Source organism: Erithacus rubecula (assembly GCF_903797595.1).
Source record: "Erithacus rubecula genome assembly, chromosome: 20".
Taxonomy (NCBI): domain Eukaryota; kingdom Metazoa; phylum Chordata; class Aves; order Passeriformes; family Muscicapidae; genus Erithacus; species Erithacus rubecula.
In genome coordinates, this window is record NC_136672.1 from 6,509,190 (window position 1) to 6,534,185 (window position 24,996).

Consider the following 24,996-nt stretch of genomic DNA (forward strand, 5'->3'; position numbering starts at 1 on the left):
ATGATGGATGGATGGATGGATGGATGGATGGATGATGAATGGATGGATGGATGGATGATGGATGGATGGATGAATGGATGATGGATGGATGGATGGATGGATGGATGGATGGATGGATAGATGGATGGACGGATGGATGGATGAAGGATGGATGGATGGATGGATGGATAGATGGATGGATGGATGGATGGTTCAGAGTGGATGATGCTCCTGCTGTCCCAGTTTGGGTGCTCCCAGTGGGACTGGAATGCTGGATGTGGGAAATACTCTGGTTTCCTTTGGATTGATGCCAACCCCATAATACCATGCCAGTGCTTGACTGTTTGTGCATGGGGATGGAAATCTGCTGCTCCTTTTTAGGTGTACAAGGAATGATGGTTTTATCCAAGCAATGTCTCCTGTGGGTTTTTTCTCAATCTTTCCCCCATGCAATTACTATTCACCAATTCTCCCAGCTGTACTTTCTTCAGTTAGTCCTAGTGCTGTGCCTGACACCTCTGCCTTTATTTAATTTCTTTATTATGTACCATATCCTCTGGTATGGCTTTTGCACAGCAAAAAAACAAAACAAAACAAAACAAAAAAATCAACAAAACAACAAACCCTTTCTCTTAATGCACAGATGAAATGGAGCTGAAAATTAGTGCAGATAAAAATCCAGCTCTTTGAACTGTAATGCTAAGAATTCTTCAACCAAAGTAGACACCTAATTGAAGATAATGTTGAGTCTCTCTATAACTTTATTGCTTTGTCCATCTGACATCATTAAGCATGTATTTCATTTCATTGGCCTGCAGTTTGTTGTCAAGGTGAGAGGCTGGTTTGTGCTGTCTGTGGCAAAGCTTTGTTTTACTTTAAATGCAGGCAGTGCTCTTTAGCTTTCCAGTTCTGGAGCAGCAGTGTAATTATCCTTTTACCTTGCTAAAACATCTGATTACTTGTCAATAATGTGAAAATCTCAGAACTTAAATGCGAGAAATTCAAATAGCAATGTAGCTGTTATTTTCTTTCATTGACACTTTAACAATATCAATTTGCCAGGCTGCTGGAGGAAAGGATTGCATGTGAAACTGTCAGTGGGGGACTGTGTATCACTAAAAGGATTCGTAATAAAAGATTTATTTCTGATTTTAATAAGCTTAATATATATGCAAAGTAAGTGTTTAGCTTTATAATTCATTTAAATATATATACGATTTTGTTTTACTGCATAAAAATTTATGTGTTCCTGTTTCTCTAGCCTTTGCAAAGCCCATTATCTCAAGTTTAAAGGGAGATACATAGAAAGAAGGCAAAGAAAAAAAATCTAGTTCTTCCTACTTTAAAAAAAAAAACCAAAAAATAGTTGTATAAGTGTGAGCCCAGTATAAATTGAGAATTCTGTCTCCAGAGTTCCCTGATCTCAAGAAGTCCCTGAATACTAGTAAAAATTTCTGGTTTCTCAGCAAACAGCATGAAGAGATTTTCCTCGAAGAAAAGTTTTAATAATTAAAATTAGTCAATACTGAAGTGCAGAAGGTTATTTGATCTTGCTCAGAAACTGACACTTTCCAGAAGAGGGAAGAAAATGCAATCTGTCTAGTAAATCACTTTGTGCATAACTGGGAGTCAAGTAGAAGAAATTTGCTGCAGAAGAAAAGAGGGCAACTCACCAGGGAAATAGGTTTGCTGAAAACAATTGTGAGCCTGAACGTCAAGGTTGAGATTTTTAGGACATTTCCTGAAAAAAACCTGTAACACTCTGGAGATGTAAAAATGCATTTGTTAGTACTTCAGGGCATTACATCTCTCTACCACATTATATAAAGTTGCTGCTGGCTCTGGCCCTCCAGTCCAAATTCCAGTTTGTCTACTTTCACCCACCAAAGTCAGTTGTTTTATCAAGTCAGTCTGTATTTCTGTGCAGAGCTGAGTCTTCCCACCTCCATCCAACAGACTGAAATTTTGCTGCTGTCACCCTTGTCAGCTCTGGCCAGTGCCAGCAGATGAACAGATGAAATCCAAGCGTGCCCATGGCTGGCTGTGCCCCCTTTGAGCCCTGCTCTTCCCCAGCCTTTCCTCTGATGCTGCCTGTGCCACTCAAGTCAAGTGTGTTTTCCTTCTGCATGTCCAAATATTCCCATTTTTATCAACACCAAACACCTCCCCTGTCCTTTTCTGACGTGTTTATTCCTGTCACTTGAAATCTGTCATTCTCACCACATTAGTGCTGCCATCCAGCTGCTTCATCCCCCACTGTACATTTCCTAGAGAGACACAAAACACACCCTGGTTTGCTCTCTCAGTGGGGTTCAGAGGTTAGTGAATAAAAATCTGAGACTCCTTCCCAAGGAGTTGATTGAAACAATCTCAAAACAAGACAGCTTCTTAATAAAAAAAAAGAAAATATTTTTGTCTAACCAATTATTACATAGTGGATTATTCATTCAAACCAACTCAGCATTCAGCTGCTGCTGGTTTTATCTCATGTTTATAATATATAAACATGAGTTTGTATGTACACACACAAATGGTTTTTAGCTCTCACTATGCTGATAATATGAGAAAATTTGGCCCAAAAACTTAAGGCTGATGCATCACAGCAGGTCACAGACTTCAGATGACAAAGACTGTCCTGTTCTTTACCCAAGCTGTTGGCAATAGTTTCACTGTCTGTAGCTGGAGGTGTTGAGGTGCTCAGCCAGCCCTATGTGGCTCTTTTACAGAGTGTCACTTCTGCAAATGAGATTTCCAATATGAATTCAAATTACAAGGGAAGGATGCTGTTGATAGCACAGTGCAGTTTGCTCTGCAGAAACTGGTGCAGCTCCACTTCCCCACAGATAGATGGTGTAGGAAAGGTGCACAGATGGAATGTGTGCACGTTAAGGATTGCTTTATTTGCTTCATTAACAGCAGTTTGATAAACAGTTGTTCTGTCACAGGTCTCCTGATTAGAATCAAAGTGTGAACTGTGTCAAAATAATTAAATGGTTCAACAAATCTGAGATTATACATCCAAAGAAAAAATACTACACATTTAAAGACATTTTAAGAGGTATTCACCCCATCAGCATTCCATGAACTCTGAAGACACATCTTGTAAATTATTTCTCACTGCTTCATTGATTTTTAATATTTTCAAAGGCTTATGGCCCTGCACTCCTGAAGTACTTTGAGATCTACTTAGCTTGGCATATTTATTATGCTACAGTCTTTATCTGGCATTGTTTTTATCTACTTATTTTTCTGAATTTACAAATTTGGAAATTTAAAAGTAGCTGGTGAGAGGCAGGTTCAGGTATAGGTGGTAAAAGGCTTTCTGGCTGGCACAATATTGTGTGCACATGATGGGAGGTTCATGACTGTTCTTGGATTTTTGGATGTTGCAGTTTGCACTGTGCACTGTCCTGGGGGGATGAATTTTCACTGAAGTGCAAGTTCTGCTGCTTGAGGTGCCCATCAAGGATATAAATGGAACAGAATAATAATAGAATTTTGAGAAATAGAAATCAGGCTAAATTTTCTGTGTCTTTGCAAACACCAGGAGCTCTCATGTCCTGGTCATGCCCTGCTGTCCTGACTGCACTGACTCACCCTCTGTCATTTGTGAACCCACACAATAATTACCCTGTGAGTAATTGGTACTTAATGGGGAAACTGCTAATGGCTGTGCATTCCAAGGGCTGTCATTAGTGTGTGCAGCCATAAGCAACTCCAAATTTCCAAGGGGACCATGACATGACAGCTTCCAGCACTGGACATCTCTGAATTCAGTTTTTGGTTCAGACCCAGCTAGAAACAAAACAATGAACTCAAAGGAGACAGATGGCACCTTCCAGCTCCTCACTGCATTTTTATTTTCCTCTTCATAAACATTAAAGGACAGATTTTCAGCTAATGTAGGATGACACAGCTCAGTGATTCTGTTGGTTTTCTAGAATTCTCCCTTTTTTATATTATTTTATTTTAAATGATGTGCATCTGCAGATTTAATAATAGTCATTCACTTTTAGTTATAAGCTGCCACTTTCAGAGCACAAAATAAGGAATGCTATCTAGCAGCACACAGATAAAATTGATCTACTCAAGCTGTTGATGATCACAACCAAAATATTGATGAGTTTACAAGAGCATTTGAAAGATGGATGACATAAAAAACCCTGATCTGATATTCTTTGCTAGGAAAGAAGCTTGTGTCTTAAAAATTCTCTTTTCACCTTAGTCTTTTGGTAATTTCTACAGTATTAGCAGTTTCTAGGTACTTTATTATTTGGTAACACCTTGTGTGCATAAAATAAGAAAAATGAAGTTAATGTAAAAGCTCACAGTGGGGTTTGCATTTTAAATTTAGATGGATTTAAGTATTTTAAATCCTAGAGATTGCATCCTGGTTTTTCTTGTATTGTGATCCCCAGAGTGTTTGTGCTTCTGACAGCAACAGCAAACACACATCCCAAATCACATCTGTCAACGTCCCCACGGTTTCACTTATTTACAGGGAGTTTTTGATGTATGTGAAGATTTGTGGGGATAAACCCTGAATATGCTGCCTGACAGCTCAAAATTCTAACAAAAGATTTCCAACTTTCTTTGAAGTATTCATCTTCAATACTGACTATATCCAAAAAAATAGTGAGGTATTTTCAAATAGGCCATGGGAAAAAGGCTTTAGGAACATTTCTGTTTTTTTTTTTTTTTTTTTTCCCTGCCATTTTTCCTTTCATCATTTTCCTGGATTTCTGAAAGAAAATCCTATGAGGATAGAATAGACTGACATTCATTAGAATCTAGAAGAATAAAGATGATTTTTTTTTCCCCTTTCTAATTAACTGCCCCAGGGAATGGCTCTACCAGTCAGGAGGAAGAACAGTTCCTCTATTGTGCCTTTTGTGACTTAGGAACAGTAGATGGGGAGGCTCTAAGCTATAATTCAAACAGTAGAAATCCTCTTAACTGAACACACCCTTGGGCTTCACACAGAATAAGGCCTTGCACTAATCATAAGCAGAACTAGTTGGGATATTTTTTTGCTGAAGCAGAGTTTTGCTGGAAAATGCTTATGTGTCAAAACCAAAGTACCTTGTGGATGGAATTTGATTTCAAAGAGTTTTTTTTTTGAAAGACAAGCAGAGACTATCAGAAACCTCCCTGATTTCCTGCCAGTTTGTCCTGTGATTTATCCAAGAGCCTGCAGAGCAGGTGCCTTCAGGAACTGGTTGGTTTTCCTGAGATGTCCCTCCCCAAGGAAGGGCTGAGTGTGAATAAAATTCTGTTTGTGGGTACAAACAGATTCCCAAAGGGAAAACCAAGAGCAGAAGGGCTCCAAGGCTCCCATAGACTATTCTGCCTTACACCAGAATTGCTGGGATGAGGCTGTGACCTGCAGCCCTGGGTGCACATGGAAATATTCCTGCCTGATGCCTCTTTCATGGCACTCACTGTGCCCCAAATCAGGCAGGGGCAGGGCTGGGTTTAACTCTTAAACCTCCCAGGCTTGTCCATGAACCACCTCTCTGCAAATATCCCACTGCCCTCTCTGATCTGAAGGGAGAAATGGAACAACATGGGCCAAAATTTAAAATACCTGAAGCAGTCTTGGTGTAGAAATCTGTGTTTTGAGTTAAACTGGCTCCACAGGTCAGTGCCACAATACTCTTCAAACAGCCCAGGAGTTCCAAAACCACAACACTCAGAACTGGGAGGAGAGCTCTGTCTGGCCCTTTGATTATCAGTTTTTGCCTGTGAAATACAGGCACATCCTGCTAAAGGAAAGTGTGGGAAAGAGGGCTTCACATTCTGCCCATGGTGGATTGTTCTGCAAGTGGTTTATGTATTTTTAATGATGTTTTTATTGGTAGCATATTTCTGTGATATTTTATTGACCCTTTCCTGCTTTTTTTAATGTGAAGAGAGCAAGCAATGAACACTAACCTGTCTTCTAAAGCACTTGACAGTGGCACACTTAGTAGTACTAAGAAGTCTTTTATCCTTTTCTGAATCAGAATTCTTTATTTCAGGCAAGTATGCTAATTTATCATTTATGCACATTACCATAAGCTTTTCTGTTCTCCCACAAAATAAAATAAAAAAAGAGGATAAAAATTTGCTTCTTCTGGAGAATCTTAGCAGAATCCCAATTTGAAATGCTCCTCTAAAATGCTTTATTTAATGAATTTCAGTGCAGTGCAAGTGCTGCACTGAGTTTGGTGGATTGGAGCAGGAGGAAGTTGGGTCTCCACAAACTCCCCAGGATATTTCAATCTTCAGAGAGGCAAAAGAGCAGCAGGTGATAGGAAGTGGGTGGCTGAGCTCCTGTAGCCACGGATGCTGCCAGATTAATTCCTGTGTCAGCATGGGGGTGATGGGACCATGTCCCATGCTGTGCTGTGGACTGACAGCCCTGGCCTTGATCACTCTGGGCTTTGATTGTCAGAGGAAATGGGAAGGAAATTGCTAAAGGTGAGAACAGCAAAGATCCACGTAGCAGAATACACCAAATATACACTGCTCACATTGAACATGCCTTGGGAAAGAAGTTTTTAAAAATCTGTTTTCTTTATTCATAAGAATTTTGCCTTTGAGAGCAGGTGACAGCTGTTTCTGGCCAGTCCTACTCTGAAGGTGGAGCAGATGAAGCCTGTGATGCCAGCTGGTTCTGTTATTAGCAGAATTTCCAGGGAATAAAAGGTAGTGGCATGTTCATACTCAGATAAGGAAAAGTCAATAAAATTCAAGATGATGGAAGGAGATGGACAGTAATGGACTTGCCTTGTCTAGCTAAAATCCAGAACTCTCTTTGCCTTTGATAGAACTTTCAGAGTAATAACTTGTATATGGGGCTTTTCTAATGTGCCTATGGCAAACTGTCAGTGACAAAATGTTTTCATGGCAGGTAGATTAAAAAATCCCAACCAAAGCACTGAAAAGTAGCTGAACACAATTAATTAATTTCTACTGAATTTTAAACCACCAAACCTTGGCAGGTGTATGCTGTAATATCCAGTTGGTTTATACAAAGATAAGAATGCAGACAGATAAAAGTGAGATATTAAAAGATAAATGGAAAGAAAATTGACTTGGAATAAATGTGGTTTAATCTTGTCAATTTTAATTCTTCAGAGTTAGCACTGATGCCATTGTGGCTGCTATCACTTGCATGCTGTTTTAAAAGTAGCTATGCCTGACAAACTTCTAATTTTAATAATTTTAGAAAGACATGCTTCTGAGATGATAAAATGGATTTTTGCTTCACTTTGTCTTTGTAAAACATCCCAACCCATTATCTATCACAATTTTGTCCAAAGAAAACAAAATTTAGAAGTATTTCCTTCTCGGTCTTTATTGAAATTACAATGATGGCTAAAATAAAATGCCTCAAATTTAAAGTATTTTGACTTTCTGGGAGACAGTGCCTGCTAGGAAAGGTCTACAGTGATGGAGGAAGGTCAAGTCAGTATTCTAAATGAAAACTCTAACTCTGCCACCTCCCAGCAATCCCTGAAAATGTAATAAAAAGGCAGCTGCTTGAAATGAATGATTTAGTTGGTTTTTTGCTAAGATATTAAAATGTGTCCTAAAAAACTGTTAAACATAAAGTAAGGGACAAAGACCTACCAGAAGAGCTGCTGAAGCTACAGAAATAATCTGAAGGTGTAAAACAGGGATTATTCCCGGGGAGGTGGAGAGGTGGGAGCTGGTTTTTATTGTTTTGATAAATTGTAATAATAAAAATGCTATCATTGCTTTTTATTTTCTTTTGTGGTTGCCCATAGCAAGAGCTTTTGTACAGGTTGATAGCAGGATTGTTCTTTTCTTTGGAATGTTACATTAAATTTGGGGAAAAATTTAAAATTTGCAAAAAGTATAATGGGAAACTGACTATCAAGTGACATAAAACAAAACCCACTTTGAAATACAAATAGATTTTTTTCCTGCAGAGGTAAATTGCTTTTTAATTAAAGAAGATTTATCCTGTAGGAAGTGAAGTCACCCCAAGCAAATGACAATAGTTTGGAATGAGGCAAAGTGAATACTTCAAAAATGACACTGGAGGTTTAGAGTACTGAATGTTTTCATGTCCCAGTGGTTTAAAAAAGCAAATCCTACAGCTGCTACTCTAAGCAGAAAAACTCCACCTTATTGCTTTATGAGGCTGGATTTTAAAATTGAGGCACCAGAGGGATTTAGATTACAGTCAGTGACAGACTGTGCTCTCAGTACATTGACACTCTCTTCCACTTCTCCCTGCCTCCAAAAAAGAGAACAGTTGGTAACCAAAAAGTAAACATGTGCAAAAATATATTTATTACTAAAGGAATCTGCTTCACTTGGTAACGAAGAAATTCAATATTTATTATTCCATGCAGATGTTTTGCTGTGTCACATGCTGCATTAAAGGGTTGACATTGTCATAAGGCTTGGAATTTGGACAGCCCCTGCAATTCTACTAATGGATGGTGAGTTCATAAGAGTCAGAAAAAAAAGTACTTTGCCATAAAGGAAAGTTTTCTGGCAAGAAATGCCCATGTACTTGTGGATAATGAAATAAAACCCCTCTAAAAATCTGCTTGTAGGGTTTCTTGAAATTCAGTGTAAACAGACAATATCTGTAGGACTTGTATTCCAAAATCCTCAGAAAGGAAGAGACAGGAAGAAAAACATGCTGGCCCCCAGAAATGGAGCTCCTTATATCAAGCACCTGGAATTTGCTCTGTGGAATCCAGGAGCAATAATCTGCTTTAGTAAAACAAACCCAGGGAATGTGATGCTCTCAGGCTTCAGTGAGCACAGAGAGAAACATTTCTGGTTCTTGCTAGAACTGATTTGGGAGAGAATGTCCTGCTGCATGCCAGTGGGAATGACAAAGAGAATGCCAATGTAGAAGCAGCTGGTACCCAAATTCAACAGCCTGGCATTCAGTGCTGGAGGGGAAACTCCCTTAAATACCACACACAAAATTTTCAAATATTTAAAGATCCATTCTAGAAACCAGGTAATGATCTACAGAAATCAGGTGGGTTTTGTATTGTTTTGTTGTCTGAAATTAATGTATTCAGTTATTCCAGAAAGACTTTGTGCAATTTTAGCATGACTAAATAATCACAATAATGATGTACTGAAAGAAAAGGTTCTTCATTTGATGTGAACTGTAAATTTTCACCTCCAGTGACCATGAAAATACCTCAGTAGTCTGAGAAAATAAAAGCCTAAAGCAAAGACCAAAATCCTACTTGGGTACCTGAAATTCAGTCTCATATTTTAGAAGGGGTTAAACACTTGTTCTGAACATCATTCAATCTCCAGATGGTTTCTAATGATTGGGATTATAAAATTAAATGACTGTTCCTTTCAATTATATGTTATTGTCAGTCTTTCTGCTGAAAGACATAAATATGTAATTCTGCCCCTGTATCTTTTTCTTAGCTTCTATCCATGAAGAGCTACAGCTGCATCAGGTCCAATAACTGAATTTCTGGGATTTATCCACCAAGAGAAAAACCCTTTTACAACTTGCTACAAATAAAATCATCTGACTTTTCCTGTTTTGCCTGAACTATCATAAAATGCACACTTAGGTCTGTAGCATGCACTGTACCTTCTTCCCTTGAAAAAAAAAATAAATCAAAAGCCTTATTTGTATTTCTACTGCTAATCATTTTTTTGGAAAGTTGAAAAAACAACAGGAATACTATTTATGATAGGAGAAGTTGATTATAAGGAAGTAAAATTCTTTATTGCTGTTATGAAGTTTGGTCATCATATAATTTGATTTGTGTAATTAAGGGTTTTTCCTAAGGGAGGGATAAAATGGTGTATTTCTAGAATCTAATTTTCCTTTAAAAATGGGAGTGTGGCTACAGTGGCACTAAATGTAAGCCTGTGACTGTGGGAGTACCCTGGTGCTGCCTGGCAATGTGGCCATTCCTATAAAAATGAGTTATACTCACTGTGTACTTTTCTATTTATATATTTATGATTAATGATTTATAGTTGCTACACCTTCAATTGATTTTAGAATTTCTCCTGGCTATTGAGGTTTGGGATATTTTGTTTAACTAGTGTATATTACCCATGGCTGAAATCACTCTCTATCCAAAAAATTACAGGAACATAAGTTAAAAGTCAACGACTCCAACAAAGTTAAAGATTAAACTGCTTTTGAAGGTCAGTAAGGATTAAGATGAATTTTTAGCACTTAGTGCAGGAAGTTTACTGCCTTTTGATGTAAAATACACCACAAAAATTTCAGTTCCCTTTTCCTGGACAGTAATCTTTCTTGTGGGCTCCAACAGAGCAGTTCAGAAGGAGAGGCTTTCTTGGTAAGAAACTCCAGCTGCATTTTGTTATATTAACAAGCAGTAAAAGCCCTTTTAACTTGAAACATAAAATTGAATTTGGTTTAGAAAAACACAATAACCCTGCACAGGCCATTCCCTCAAGAGCTGGACTTGATGATCCCTGTGGGTTCCTTCAACACAGAATATTCTGTGGGTAAGTGTCTCTTTGGACTTAAACCCTGCTTTTTGTTGATATTGTATGAAATTTTGGGTGAAGCCATCTGTAATCTGTAGTGAGGACAGAGGTGCATTCTGACAACTGAAGCACATATTCCTGTGCCAGTGATTTGGAATTACTCATGTGAGCAATCTCCCTACACTTTATTGATGACAATGCCACCACCTCTCCCCAATTTATATTCTGTTCCTACAGCAATTTAATTTGTTACCCATTGACTTTCTCCTTTGAGGTTCCACATTAATCTGAAGGTTACAGAGATTTTACTAAGCCCCCTTCCATTAGACACATGTCCCCTCAGCTGGTATTTTTTCCACAGGCTGATTTTTCAACATTAAGAAGCATTTTAATACAATACAGTAAACTTATCTTCTGGTTGATATTCTTAAAAATGACCTGTTCCACTTCCAAGAGAGGCTCCAAAATGTAATACTGAAAAAATGAGAATTTTGAATTTCCTTCTTTGAGCTGTTTGCAGCAGTTCAGGGGCTCCCTGGTGTAGTAAGGTAAGTTCAGGTGTGTTACCTGCTGGCTCTGTGAGCACCTGGAGGAATGGGGGTAGGAAGATGCAGGAGATTCCTGTCCCTCCTCCTCAATGGCATCACCACCTGAGTTAATCCTCCCCCCTGAGGAAGGATGATGTGCTAGTACAATCTGATTTCCAGCTTTTCCTCTATAAATGACACCATGAGGTGTTTTGGGGAGGCTGTTTGGAACCTCACAGGCAGGGCTGGGGTGTCCAGAAGGTCTCAAGCCACTGTTTGTTTGATTTAACACTTCAGAGTACTCTAATTCTGCTGCACTACTCTGATTCTGGATTAAACTCTCCCTGGTTCTCACAGGCTGTCTATCTGACAGTCCTGCTTCTAAATATATCCCAAGCTGGATTTACAGCACTGAGCTCCCTGATAAATAATCCTTTACTATCACTGGAAGTTCCCCACTCACACAGAATATGCTGCAGTTAAAGAAATGGCAGTAGCAAGAGGAGATGGTGTTTCAGGACTTCCCACTTCTCCCTTTTATTTCATTTTCTTGTATTTTTGTGTTGGTTTCTCAGCAGCTTGTAGCAGCAGTAAAAGTACATCTCAGTTCCAAACTGTATGTACAGCAACATGTGTCCATTTATTCTGATTATGTTCTCACTTTCATTTTAATTCTTCTGTAGCAAATGAAATAATCATGTGTTCATAATTGACCCATGGCTTTTTGGAAGGGTGGGCAAAGAAGAAATATATTTTTTTCATGTGTTGTGGACTATGGTCTCTTGTTTGAAAGTCTCCAGACACTGAGTTTGTGAAAACTGCATAACCCCAATTAATTAAGCTCCTTGACTTTCTGCCTTGGCACTGATAAGGCTGCCACAATGCACAGCCACCAAGTGATTGGAGGTCTCCTGCCAGCACATTTTTCATTTTTCTACTTAGAAAAAAAAAAAAAAAAGACCATAAAAGTTTTTTATGACTTTGTCACGTGGTAAAGAGTCCCATTTTTACCATGAACCTTTTGGAAGTTGTTACCTTTTTATTTTAACAAGGCAGACATGCCTGAGATACAGCACCCAGGCCAATTCTGCTGTTTGAATGGAAAAATGGGCTTTTCATTAAATGACATAGACTCTGAAGCATTAAAACCTGTTTTGCATAGAGGCATTAGGCAGCAGACACAAATGATTGGTGTCTTAGTTGCAGACTTTGCCTAAGCCAGGATTTTCTTTTAATAGCTAGGATGTAGTAGGATGCTCCTGCAAAGAATAGGGAATTAAACTCACTCAAGTCTGTATCATAGGGACAAGTAAATACTCCATTTATCTATTTAAGCATTCCAAAGCCTGCCTGCCTTTCCATGTTACCAGTGCCAAACATATTGATAATCTGATACACAGTTTTAAAGCCCTTAAACTCAAGCTATTGAAACATTAGTTCAAATATTCTGTATACTGAAGTGATAATTGGGGGCTAAAAGGCAACCAGATTATTGTAGAGATCTCTCCTGACAGCCTTTAACACCTAGCTATAAGCTAAAGCCTGGAAATTATAAGCCTCTCACTATCATTCAGCCCACTGCACATTCTGAAGCAATTTGCTATTTCTAGGCTGGTTTTTATACCATGGTACCACTCCAGTGCTCTCCAGCTTGCTCTGAGTTCCATCTGCAGAACTAGGCAATAAAGGTCCCTAAAATAAATGACTTCCTAGGAGTGGACATCAGGTAGGATTTCCAGAGGTGTAAAGAATACTGCAGCTGGTTGAAGGTGGATTGGGGCTGTTTAAAGGCTTCTGCTTTGTTTGGACTTGGACTGAATTTAGGCCTGAGCCCATCTAAGCCTGGCAGTGCTGGGAGGGAGAGGTGCTGCCTGTCCTCTGCCCCTCCCCTGTCTCTGCAGTGCCCTGACTCTAACACAACTTGGAAACCTCAGTGAAAATGAGGATGGGAATGGAGGAAAGGAGCAGCAGGAATAATTCTGATTGTGATCCACTGGAATGATCATCCTAACTTGGGAATTGTCTCCCCAGTGAAACAGAGGTTTCTGTAAAGCCCACAGAGGGTTTGTCCACCAGCAGTAATAGGGAAGCCCTGGCAGCTCAGTCTGCAATTAGCAGTCACACAGTGCAGCCCTGCAATGATTTTTCCTTGGTTTCTAAAGCCCAAGCCAGCAAATATTCATTGCTATTCTTACCTGCACCAGTGAAATTAGACTAATGAACCTAGGCAGTTATTCTTCTTTATCCCATCTCCACTGACAGCACTATCCAAGGCAGCAGTGAATAGTAATTAGCAGCAAGCCTTGAAAGCACCCGTGACACCACAAAGACACTTTCCCAGGGAGTCAGCTGGCTTGTTTGCAGCTTTCCTCTCATTGCTGGGGGATGTAGATTTACACCCCCAGTGCTGACACCAGGTGGAAGATCACTCATTCATACAGGCAGCACCTGCATGAGTGGATGGACACTCAAAGAACTCCATTATCTGCTGCTCTTCCTGGAAATCTGCAGTCATTCAGCACCACTGATTTGCATCTGGGCTTGTACTTTGGAACAGAGTGTTCTACAAGTAAGACTTAACTGTGCAGGTGTAGGCTCAAATTAGTAATTAATTCTTGACCTTGCTGTCCACCTGCCCAAAACAGCTTTTGAAACCTTGAACAACACATCCTCAAAGGACAGAATTCATCTCAGTATCTGAAAGGGAGTCCTTGAATCTCAGCTCCTCTGCCTGCTGTTTGTCTGTGCTCTGTTGTCAAGGGAAATGCATCTCCACAGATTTGTCCTGTCCTAACAGACCCAGCTCTGGCTATCAGGACTGATTAATCCTCTGAAGGTGCTGAGCTCTTTCTGTTCACTGCAGGAGGATTCAGACAAGATGAAACCTGCACACATTGCACATCCAGCTGTGCCTGACTGACAGCACTTTCCACTTAGATCAGTTTTCTGCTTTTATGAAGAAATGTTGAAATATTGTCTGTTAGGAAACACCAAATATTAATAGTACTTCAGAACTTCAACTTTCAAAACTAGAAGAGCCTAGCTAATAACAAAAAGTATTGCCAAACAATGCTCTACATTTTTACATTCTTATAGTCTAGGACTGATGAATTAAAAACTTAAAAACTCTTTTAAAAGCATCTGAAATGGTGGTGATACATCACAAGTGCCATGGTATGATTCAACAGATTTTTGCTTTCATGTTCAGTCAACCTTTTTTTGTTTGAATATTGCTCTTGGGTGCCTGAACAGCAAAGCAAAGACCTTGTTTACTAGAGTATCCTTTACTTCCAGCACTTAAAGGAGCAATATATGATGAGTTCACTTATAGAATTTAACAAAGGCAACCAAAATCAGTTGTGTAAGACATTACTAATTTCTCAAAAAAGCTGCCACAGGCTATATGTAGCTTATAAAAAAAACCCAATGATTACCATCAATTATGACATCATCATGTGACAATACTACAATTAATTTCTTACTCTTAAATAACTGCTGTTGCTCAGTGCCAAAGAAAATGCCCCACATTTACTGACTCACCATCAGTCTGTGATGCATAGTACAGATGTTAATTTGATTACTCATCTCTGAGAAAATAAGTGCTTCACAATGAAAAAGCTTCTCTTTTATGGTATTCTGAAAGAATGGTAACAGAGTGGCTTTAAAAACAATCCCTACAGTAACACAGATTTATTGTGAAGCATTATTTTGAGTTGTGGAGTTGGATGCTGCACAGTTCACAGCCATGGCCCAAGCTGGAGGAGGATGGGGCACTGCAAACCTCGTGCATCTCTTTTATGTGAAAATATCCCTATATAAAGAAAACTGAAAGATCCCACTTTGCTTCTTCCAGAAAGTCTGCAAACTTTGAAAAACTGCTCCATCTAAGCCACTAGAATATTTATCCAGCAAGAATAATTGGCCATTCTGGAATAGGTATCAGGAGCAAGAAATTATGGTCTTTCCTGGGACAGGAAAAACATGTTATGGACATGTTTTTAACATACAACATGAGTATGCTGGCAAGGACTACGTGTGCAGTTAACTTCATTTCTTGAGCAGAATTCTGTGGAACCATCTCCAGAATGAAGCATCAGCTTGTTTCTGCATGAATCAAAGGCAGAATGGTACTCAGTGTAAAGTGCTGCACACCAATGAGAAGCAAAAGCAGCACTTCTGTGGGAGCTTGAAGCACTTCCAGCATTACTTTGTAGTTAATCTCATACTTGCCTTTACAAGAGACATAAAGGCCCCATCCAAAGAGACCAAATTACTTTGCAAGCAGCACAGATGAGGATAGAGGGTGTCCCTACATGCAAACAATCACAGCAGTGCCATTTGTAGACACGAGTCACAAAATCTGCAGCGCTTGCTTAAAAAAAGAAGAAAAAACCAATTCCCTGATTTTCAGAAGGGCTACAGGACAGTTTTACAGATAACTTGCAAACAGCTGCAGGCAGAAAGGAGAGGTGGTGGCTCCCAGAGTGACATACCTCCCCAGAGAAGGCCTGGCCGTTGAGCAGGTGCTCTGAGCCCTGGCTGTCCTCGCTGCCGAAGTGCAGCCGGATTTCCTCCAGCCGGTGGCTGTAGGTCATGGGGCCCCCGGAGATGTTCACCAGGTGCTCCTTGTCCAGACGCAGGGACACGTGTCTCCCCGTGTTGTACATCGTCCCACTGACCTAACAAAATGCAGGGGACAAATTAAAACAAATTTTTTTTTTTTTTCCCAAAAGAATCTGCAAATCTTACAAACCGTTATTCGAAGATTTTGCTCTTTCCGCGCCTTTGCGCAAATACGGCGACACATCTTGTGAGATGAAACAACCAACCTCAGGTCACACTTAATTTCTGCTTTGAACCTTACACTGTGTATTCAAATATGTTGCTAAAACCCTATGTACACATTTTAGCCTCGGGCTGATGTGGTGAATAGACTGTTGCACTTCTAAGTGAGTAGGTTTTTACTTTTCATGCTGGGTCTGGATAATGGCTTCATCTCAAAATGTCTGCACTGGAAATAGGAACATTTCAGCTGATATAAATTATTAAAGCACACTTAAACAAATCTGAAATCTAATTTTTTCCTCTTTCTTTTAATATTTATAACAAAGTTACCCAAAACTAAAGGTGCTTCAAAAAGCAGGCATGCAATTTTTCATTAATAGGGAACACTGTGCCTCCTGGAACTGCAGGTAAAAACTTTCACTGTCTTCCCACGCAAGACTCTTTGTTTTTTTATAAATATTTTATGTGTACAATTGCCAGATCTTTTAGCCAGAGAAGTACAGAATGAATTCCAATTTGATTATATATGTCTAGTTCCTACTACACATCAAATAGCTCCTTGAGATTCATCTTTATTTTTAAAAAGGCTGAATGCTGTGCTTTAGTTGCAAACTGATTTACAGCTGCCGTAATGGAAAAAGAAAATGATTGTGGACATTTTTCATATGGAATTTAATTCTGTCATGATTTCCACTGTCTTAGAAGAAGTTTCTAGATCAGGAAGTTCTTTATGCCATTAGAAAGTCAAATATACCAGTTTGAATTAAAGTAGGATTATGATTTATTTTAAAACATTCTGCATGGATACAAATGTACACTTGAATAACATTCATTTAATTTATGAAGTAGCAACAATATGCTTTGTTGCACTTCAATTTAAAATGAAAGACATGACTATTATGTATTATATCCTATACTACATCAGTACCATGATAATTAACATTGCTGCAGTGTCATTTTATCTATAATACTAATTACTGAGTTTAAATGACCTGTTTTCTTGCACAGTACGTTGTAAAAAGTTACACTGAACAGACTGTGCACTAGAATTGAATGGAGGAGATTAAACAGCTTTTGATTGTTGTGGTTCTTTACACTTTGATACAGATGTTCTACTTTTTTTGGGTGCTTTATTCCAATTTAAAATAAGCAGTAATAAATTTCTTATGAACAGTCATAAAGACAGATATTCCTGTTTGCTGCAAATAAACCACAATGATTTTATTTATAAATGTCTACTTGACTTTGCATGCATAATAATTAAATACCAAGTTTAGCTAATAAGTGGAAGAAGGTCAGTTTATTGAACTGGGTTTCAGTACACTGCATATAAATGACACAAAATTGCTAATCATAAGTAACAAATGCAGTTTAAAAAACAAACAAGGGAAAATGGTTAAAGCCTCTTATTCACATTTGGAAGCTCATGCTTCACTGAACCCTCAGTTAAATTCAGCAGCTATGCAAAATATTCTGAATCCATTTTCCTACTTAAATTGGCATAAATTTCAAATGAGGTTACCATTATTTTCTCTCTCAAAGTAAAACTGACCTAAATAACCCCTAATGTGAATCAAATTAATCTCCACAGAGCAGAGAGGGGAAATGATAAGAGGCAAATCCATGAACAGGAGTAACATTTGTCTTTCTTATTTCCCCCCTCATAAAAATGGAGAGCTCATTATGACATGGTATTGACTTTTTGGAATCAGAATTTCCCTGCATAGCTGCAATGGGGAATACCAGCAAAGCAGTGAAACACCTGAGGTGTCTCATTTCTGACCTGAGGGGAGGTGTGAGCACCTGGAGTGAGACTTAAACTCTCCTGCATGGGCACAGACTGGGCACCAGGCAGGGCAAAGTCCAAGATCTTCAATATGAAAATACAAGGCCTTGTCCTTTTATGTGTCCTATTAGGTTTAAGGGAAGCACTGATTTTACTGTTGTGTGTTCCCAAAGAGGAGCTGCAGACACCAAATGAGATCCAGCACCAAACTGCACCTTCAGGACATGCCTGTTTCTGAAATAGGGTCTTATATTTTTATATTTTCCATGTACTGAGATTACAGCTGAATGAAAAGCTGAAATATTGAGCAATTTGGTTTTTTTTTTGTTTTTTTGTTTTTTTTTTTTTTTTTGTGAGGAGACTCTGTGACTTGTCCAGGCTCTACAATTGGCTGTGCTTGATTATGGGAAAGAACCATCATAACACTGTGAATTTCTTTCTTGCAGTTCAGGATATTGTCTGGTTTATACACAACCCCAAAATCTCATCACCTTTATAGGTGCACATTTCAAGTATAACCATTTACAGTTCACCCTCTGTTTCAAGCTCAGTGCCCACAAATGCCTTTTGCAGAGCAAATAATGCATTTTCTTTTCCTTATGTGCAATTTTAACTGCTGCTGCAGGAAAATGAGGTTCTGATCTTGTTCACTACTGATAAAAGGATTCTCCATGTTTATAGTATTGAGCCTTTAAAGTGATGGTGACTCTTTTCAGAACAGCAAACCAAGTTGGTTTCAGGGATAGAAAACTTGCATGTGGCTTTACAAAAGGTTGCAGGTGTAGAAGTTAACAAGAAAGTATTTTCTGCATTTTGTACATTACCCTACAAAGTAAACAGTATGGACAATGGGCACCTTATGTGAAAAATGTTTCCTTTTCCTGGTACAGTCAACAGTCTCTGCTACTCCAGAAAGCACAGCATTTATTTTTTTTATCTGTGGACTGGAAAAAATGTTACAGGGTAGTTGAAAAGGCTCATTTAAAAGACCTGTTAAAATCTATATAACTATTCCTTAATTTGTCAGAGAGATCTCAGGTTCTTCAGCATGGTGGTCTTTGTGCTCCTTTTTGCTCTGCCTTGTCTCTGCATATTTGACTTGAAAGTTACACAAAGCTGAAAACTCAGCAAACAAACCTGGGGAAGAAATAAGCACTAAATCATGACCTCCTCTTTTTAAGAAAGATCAATATTCACATTTTTCTTATGTGCTAGAAATGAGACTGCAGCAGAAAAAACATATTAAATAATCCATAAAGCTGCTCTGAGAAAACAGAGAAGTCCAAAATAATCCAAGTTAATGATCAGGCCACAGTCTCAGTTGACCTCATTTTCCTCACAGATTTCCAAACATTTCCAAACAGGTAATATTACACATGGCAAAATCCCCAAGTAGAAGAGAGCACTCTCATGGGCTTCAATCTCAATTATGGAACACTTCAACTTTGGTAGGCTTTAATTAATTTATTAACATATTCCTGATGTAGTTATTTTCTATTTAATCTCATTACTTTTAATTCTTGCTTCACAGAGCTTTGTGCACATAATTCTCCAGCAGCATTTTGCTCTCTCTTTATCTTAATGCAAGACATCCACACAGGCATGGGCTGCTGTTATAGTCCACACTTCATTTCTCAGTAAAATCTGGATATCCTGTGCTAGCTCTCTTTAACTTGGCCCTGTGACCACAAAAAAAAGTCCCAATTCTGCTCTTTCAAAGGTGGAACACAAGCAAAGTCAGTAAAAATACACACCCAAGAAACACCATCTCTTTGCTGCACGTTTATCTTGAAAAGCTACAGACTTTATGGCCATTTGGAAAAAAAATCACAATAATTTTAAGAAAACAGCAAAATCCCTAAACCAAACCAAAAAAGCCACATAAAACCAGCCCAGAAACTTTTTTTTTTTTTGGTGCTTCTGTGATATTCTTTAACCCAACATCTGTGGAAACATTTTTGTTTTGTCCCAGCTAACTGTGTATCTTCTTCCCTTCATCTTTTCTTCCACTAATAGTCCTGAACAAAATACTTTTCAGAACTTCCTTTGTGGCCTGCATCTTTACATTACAGCCTGTTGGAATAGCCTTCAAAACCCCAAGGAGGGGAAGAGGAAACCTGTTTGAGGGTGCAGCCATGCTAGGAAAGGGAGCAGAGAATGCAGGAGGGAAGGGGATGGATGCTTTGTCTCTCAATTCCACATCTCCAGCTACATCTGCTTCCTTTACAAAGAGTGGAATAGTACATTTTGGATTTATTTAAGTTAAAAGTGGGCTGAAGATTAGTTCCAAGAGAGTTTTAAAACTTGTATGAGTACCTGCCATTGGAGCAGTGCTGAATGTAAGGGAGCAGGAAAATCAATTGTGTGTGGCTGCCTGCTCTGCTGCCCTTGGATCTTATCTGCACTGTAAGATGTTCTTTTCTTTAGGATGAAAATAGGTACAGTCCACAGAAGGCCTAGTGCCTTGAGGGAAACAAATCACCAAGGTTTGAGTTGTGTTTTGAAGGGGTTATGGTGCCCTGGTTTTATGGGCTGCAATAACCAGTTTTTGATCATCTGCTACCTTGCTTTTCCATCCTTTCCTCCTGGAGTCCCCTCAGGGTAGGAAAGCAGCTCTGCAGGCTCTGGGAGGGATGGGAATCATGAACTTTCCTCCTTTGTGAGCAGCACCTGAACCACTTTGCCATTATCTTTGGTTTCTGCCCATCAGCAATTCCCCCTTGGCATTGGGGACCCAAGGAACCTGTGATGAGCCACTGGATTTCTGTTCAACTCCTCTCCCTGAGCAGCTCCACGGAGGGACAGGTGCTCCATGAAACATTAAAGCATTGCCACTAATATTAAATTAGTCACAGCATTTCCCATCATGGATCTCAAGGTGAAAACATGCAAAAATAAGTGTATAATTGTTTATTTGTCTCACTGGGATATATCTTTGCCAGGTTGTTTAATTTTCCTCCTGAGTGTTAGGAGGAATTGTCCTATGGAAAATTTCACTCATCTGAACCTAAGTTTCTATGTGCAGTGATCAGAAACTGAATTGTTCTGAATCCCACAAGCAAGTTCCTTTTAATGGGGTGATTTTGGTGGTTGTTCACAGTATCTATATCCTGTGATATAAAGTTTTGTCCTCCCTGATTTAAATTGACTGGACTGTAGCAAATACTCTCACCTCCCTTGTGCAAAGCAGAGGCTGCTTCAGGGTTTGAAAGCAGAGTTTACACAGACTTCAGGTCTGTGGTCTGAAATCTGAATTTAGGGGCAGTGAGGAAGCACTGCACCAAACCAGAATTTCAAAAGTAACCTGCCAGAGCAACCTATTTTGCTCTCTGCACCAAAATTATTTATTTATCATTTATTTCTACTACATGAAAACATTCATTCTCTTAATACTGTGCTTATGGTATCCAGTTAGTTTTAGTAGTTTTATGGTGTTGATTCCTTTGGCTGCTGCTAGAGGGGGCCCAAGCTGGGAAACAAAATGGTTTCATAGAGTTGTTATTCTAAGTTATTTAACAGCTCTTTAAAGAAGAAGTGTTTTGAAGTCTTCTCTTAAAGAGGAGATTGCCATTTTCAAATAGGAGACAGCTGTTCTATCAAATTTCCAAACTTTTGAGGTCTTTACCCCGATCCTGAGGTATTTTCTGTGTGTATGGAGATACATGTACAAAAATCAACTTACAAAATTGTATTTAAGCAAATATTTTCTACAGAACACACAGTTTTATCTAGGTGCTTTCAACAAATATTTGTACATTTGAAGAATAATTTTATCTAATACTTTTCTCCTGCTTTATGCTTAATCACTGTATGCAACATTAGGTAAAGAAATTGTGGAAACGCTTTGCTTTTGAAAGTAATTTTAGGGGAAATTCCCTGTTTCCTGCATGCTTTGGATGCTGCCAGCAGAGAGCAGCGTCCACCCATCCCACACAGCCTTTACCTGCATCCCACAGGGATTGCCACAGCCTGCAAGGAAAAGGAAAACTCATCTGGTTTCTATGGCACAGCTGCAATCTTTAATCCAGGAGTGCTGGATTCACTGTGGGACAGGACTGTGGGATCTGTTCCATGGCTCAAGAAGGGTTTGGGGGATTCAGGCTCTGCAGGTTTCTTGGTCATCAGATAAAACATCTAGAGTGGCTTTTCTGGCAAGAATTCAATAGACCTTATGTTGTGTTTATGAAAAAAAAAAAAAAAAAGATGTGGAGAGAAGGGAAATAAAGATAAGAAACCACCACTTACTGGGAGGGAGCTGCAATCTAATTGCAGGGCTTTGAAGAACAACAGTCACCATCACCAATATTTGATTAAAAAAGGCCCGTGTGAAAAATGTAAAATGTAAGGGAGAAGTGTAAAGATTAACATAATCTTTTCATCTTCTCAGTTGAAAAGTTTTAAAAAGGAGATGATGTTAATGAGCCCAATTAACCCATTTACCTGCCTAATGCAACGTGCCATATGGCATGACACACTTTTTTCTGCTTTTAAAGCACCATTTTCAGTAGGAACTTTTCCCATTCACTCCTCTGCAGTTTTATCTGTTTACTTCCCATAAGTGACTGGTCTGTAAAAAATGTGATGTTAACCTCATAAATTAAATAGTCAGGCTTACTGGCTAATGAGCACAATATGTCAAATTTCAGTGATCAAAATAATGTGCTTCAATAATGTATACTCCATTCTGTAACAAACTATAATTTTAATAGAGGACCCTCAGGGTCATGGTTAGTCTGGAGATAATTATATGCCATAGGATGTGAAGGAATGAAATTGCCCCAAGGATGCTGGTAACACCCCACAGAGCCCACATGCTGCCTTTTAGGGATAATAAAGTGTTTCATTGTGTTTCCATCACTCCATTAATGCAATGATTTCTGCTTGTTAGCAACTGTGAAGCCTAAAGCAGATGCAGCCAAATTTATGGTGTCTTGTATTAATGAATGCTGGGCATGCTGACACAAGCTTTGCAGTAATATCACATATTCCATATTATTGTGAGTAAAGAAAAAAAAGATATTTTGGGGCATTCTAAGCCAGACTTTCACTGACTGCAGAACTCAGCTGTTCACAATCCTGTGTGTCCACAGCCACTTTTTTACCACTGATGAAAGTCTCATCCTGTGCTGTGACTGTCACAAGCACTATATGAAGGAGGGAAAAATTTGCATCCTCTTCTTAATTTATTAACCTTAGTTTAGAAATAGGCTAAGTCAAAAAGTAATCAAAGGAATAACTGGGTTTTGGAGAACTTCTTACCCAAATGTAGTTTTGCAGTCTATAAAGAGAATTTAGTTTGGTTTTGTTTGAAGAATCTGCATTAAAATTTGTGTTAAGGATAATTTTTGCCTCAGCTAAAGGGATGTCAAAAGAGCTGCCTGTTCAAAATCTGAAGGCTTACATAAATATTTAAAAGGTTGCAAATGGCAGAGAAGCCAACGAATTTGTGAGAAATCCAGATCAATGAAAAATTGCTCTTTCCATTTTTATGTGGGTTCAAAAGGTAAAATTTTATGTTAAAAACCAGAGGGCCAGAGTTCTTTTTAGTGAGTTACCCTGAGATGCACTGACCTTTGGAGCTGCCTGACTTCAGAGCTCTTCTTTCTGAGAGGTCTTGGCTTCAAAAGCCAGAGGTTTTCCAAAGGAATCAGATCAGAGAGAAATTTATAGGATGTATATTGAAATTAGTGTTTTAATTTCCTTATGTTTACCATCTAGCAAGACAGACTTAGATATTTGATGCTTAAATCTCATTTGATCAACTGCATAAGTAATTAATAAATGTGTTCCAACTTTTTAAGATCTTGATTTTGCTGCTGCATTTTCTTCAGTACTTTCATTCCTAACACATCCTTTCCTGCTGAGAGGATGAGATCTAGCCAGTTGATTGATTTAAATTCTCTTTTAAACTGTTGGTGCATCTTCTACTTTACTCTTCTTGGACAGCATTAGTAAAAAGTCTGTGCTAAATTAGTTTGAGAAGTATTTTCCATTTTAATTAATTAACACTGCAGTGTTGTGTAGGTTATTAATGGATTTAGTGCTTTATTTATCTGCATTTATGTATCTTTACACATATATATCCCTACATATGCACCTACAGAAGTGAATTTTGTTTTTCATTAACTTTATTAATAGAAAGGAGGAGAAAAATTTCCTCTCACACAGGCCAAGATCAATAAAAAGCCTTTCTTGCTGCTGTGCAGAGCAGCAGATCTGGGTGCCTGAGAATCACAAAACTTCCTGCCCAGGGTAAAGGATGAGCCCTCAAAGCTCCTCTGCTTTACACCACAGTCAAAACACACCATTATTAAGGTTAATGATTCCATTTTACAAGAGCTAGAAAACACCACATTCCAGTGATTTATTTCTCTAGTTCCTTTGCTGCCAGGAGGCCTATTAAGTTTTCATAAACTCTCTAAAATAATGAAGGGGCTGCTGGTGTCTCTTGTGATCCTGTTCCCACTCCAGCCACGACATTCCATGAACTGATCCCAAGGAAAACTGAGCTCTGGTGTAGGCAGAGAAACATGGTGATGCTTTACTGGAATTATGTCAGTGGAAATATAGAGTTTATAAACTCAGCTTTTTAGCCATGAAAGGGACAGTAGTTTCATCAGCTTTTTTTGAAAGTTTTGGAGAGCAGTGTTATTCACAATATTCACTGCTTCTCAAATCAGGAAAAAATGCATGATTATTGCAATCTAATTTCCTGAGCCCTGTATCTCTGGAGGTAAACTAGTATTTAAAAGACTTGAAATTTGACCTCAATAAAATTCATTATGTGCCAAGGCAAATCCTTTGGCATGCAAAAATCATGAGTTATTCTGCCTAGTAGCACATTTCACTGAGGTTTTTTTTTTTTTTTTTTTTTTTTTTTTTTTTTTTTTTTTTTTTAGCAGAAGAGAGCTGTTTTGTCCTGGCCTGCTTTTTCTTTGTCTTTAAAGAAGGTGAATAAATCAGCCTTTCCAGCTGCAAATATTACTGTTCCAGTTTAACAGAGGATGTTTTACTGTTCTCATTTTGTCTGCTTCAAAAGCATCTGTGTACTTTTTATGTTGAGAAAATGGCAGAAGAGGTAGAAATAAAAGAAAAACAAACAAACAACCCCTATCCTGAACTTATCTTTGTTTTTCCTGACACTCCCCTCTCTGCTAAAACTCATTTTTTCCCCTGAAAATGCACAATGCAAGGTGGATACAAGAGCAGGAAATTTGGGTTACATCATAAATTTGAGCTCCAGATTTACTTAGGAGCACGCCTCTGCTTAACTTGTCAGGAGATTTTAATTCTTTCCTTTTGTGTTTTTATGTTTGGTTGGTTTAGTTTTTTCTTTTTTTTCAGTTTGATTTTTTTTTCCCATTCCTGCTGTGTTTATGGATTCCATGGCTATGGGGGAAGAGCCAGTTCCACATACCCATCTCCTGTGAAGCTCCATGTATG

General features: G+C 38.6%; 1 protein-coding gene across 2 annotated transcripts in view; it reads right to left on the bottom strand.

Moving 5' to 3' along the window:
* The window catches only part of CA10 (carbonic anhydrase 10), a 165,996-nt gene that overhangs the window by 21,124 nt on the left and 119,876 nt on the right, over positions 1–24,996 (bottom strand). For both annotated transcript variants that reach the window (XM_079323761.1, XM_079323762.1), the window contains exon 5: positions 15,476–15,661. In XM_079323761.1, coding sequence (XP_079179887.1) covers positions 15,476–15,661 — 186 coding nt within the window. The remainder of the gene's footprint in view (positions 1–15,475; positions 15,662–24,996) is intronic.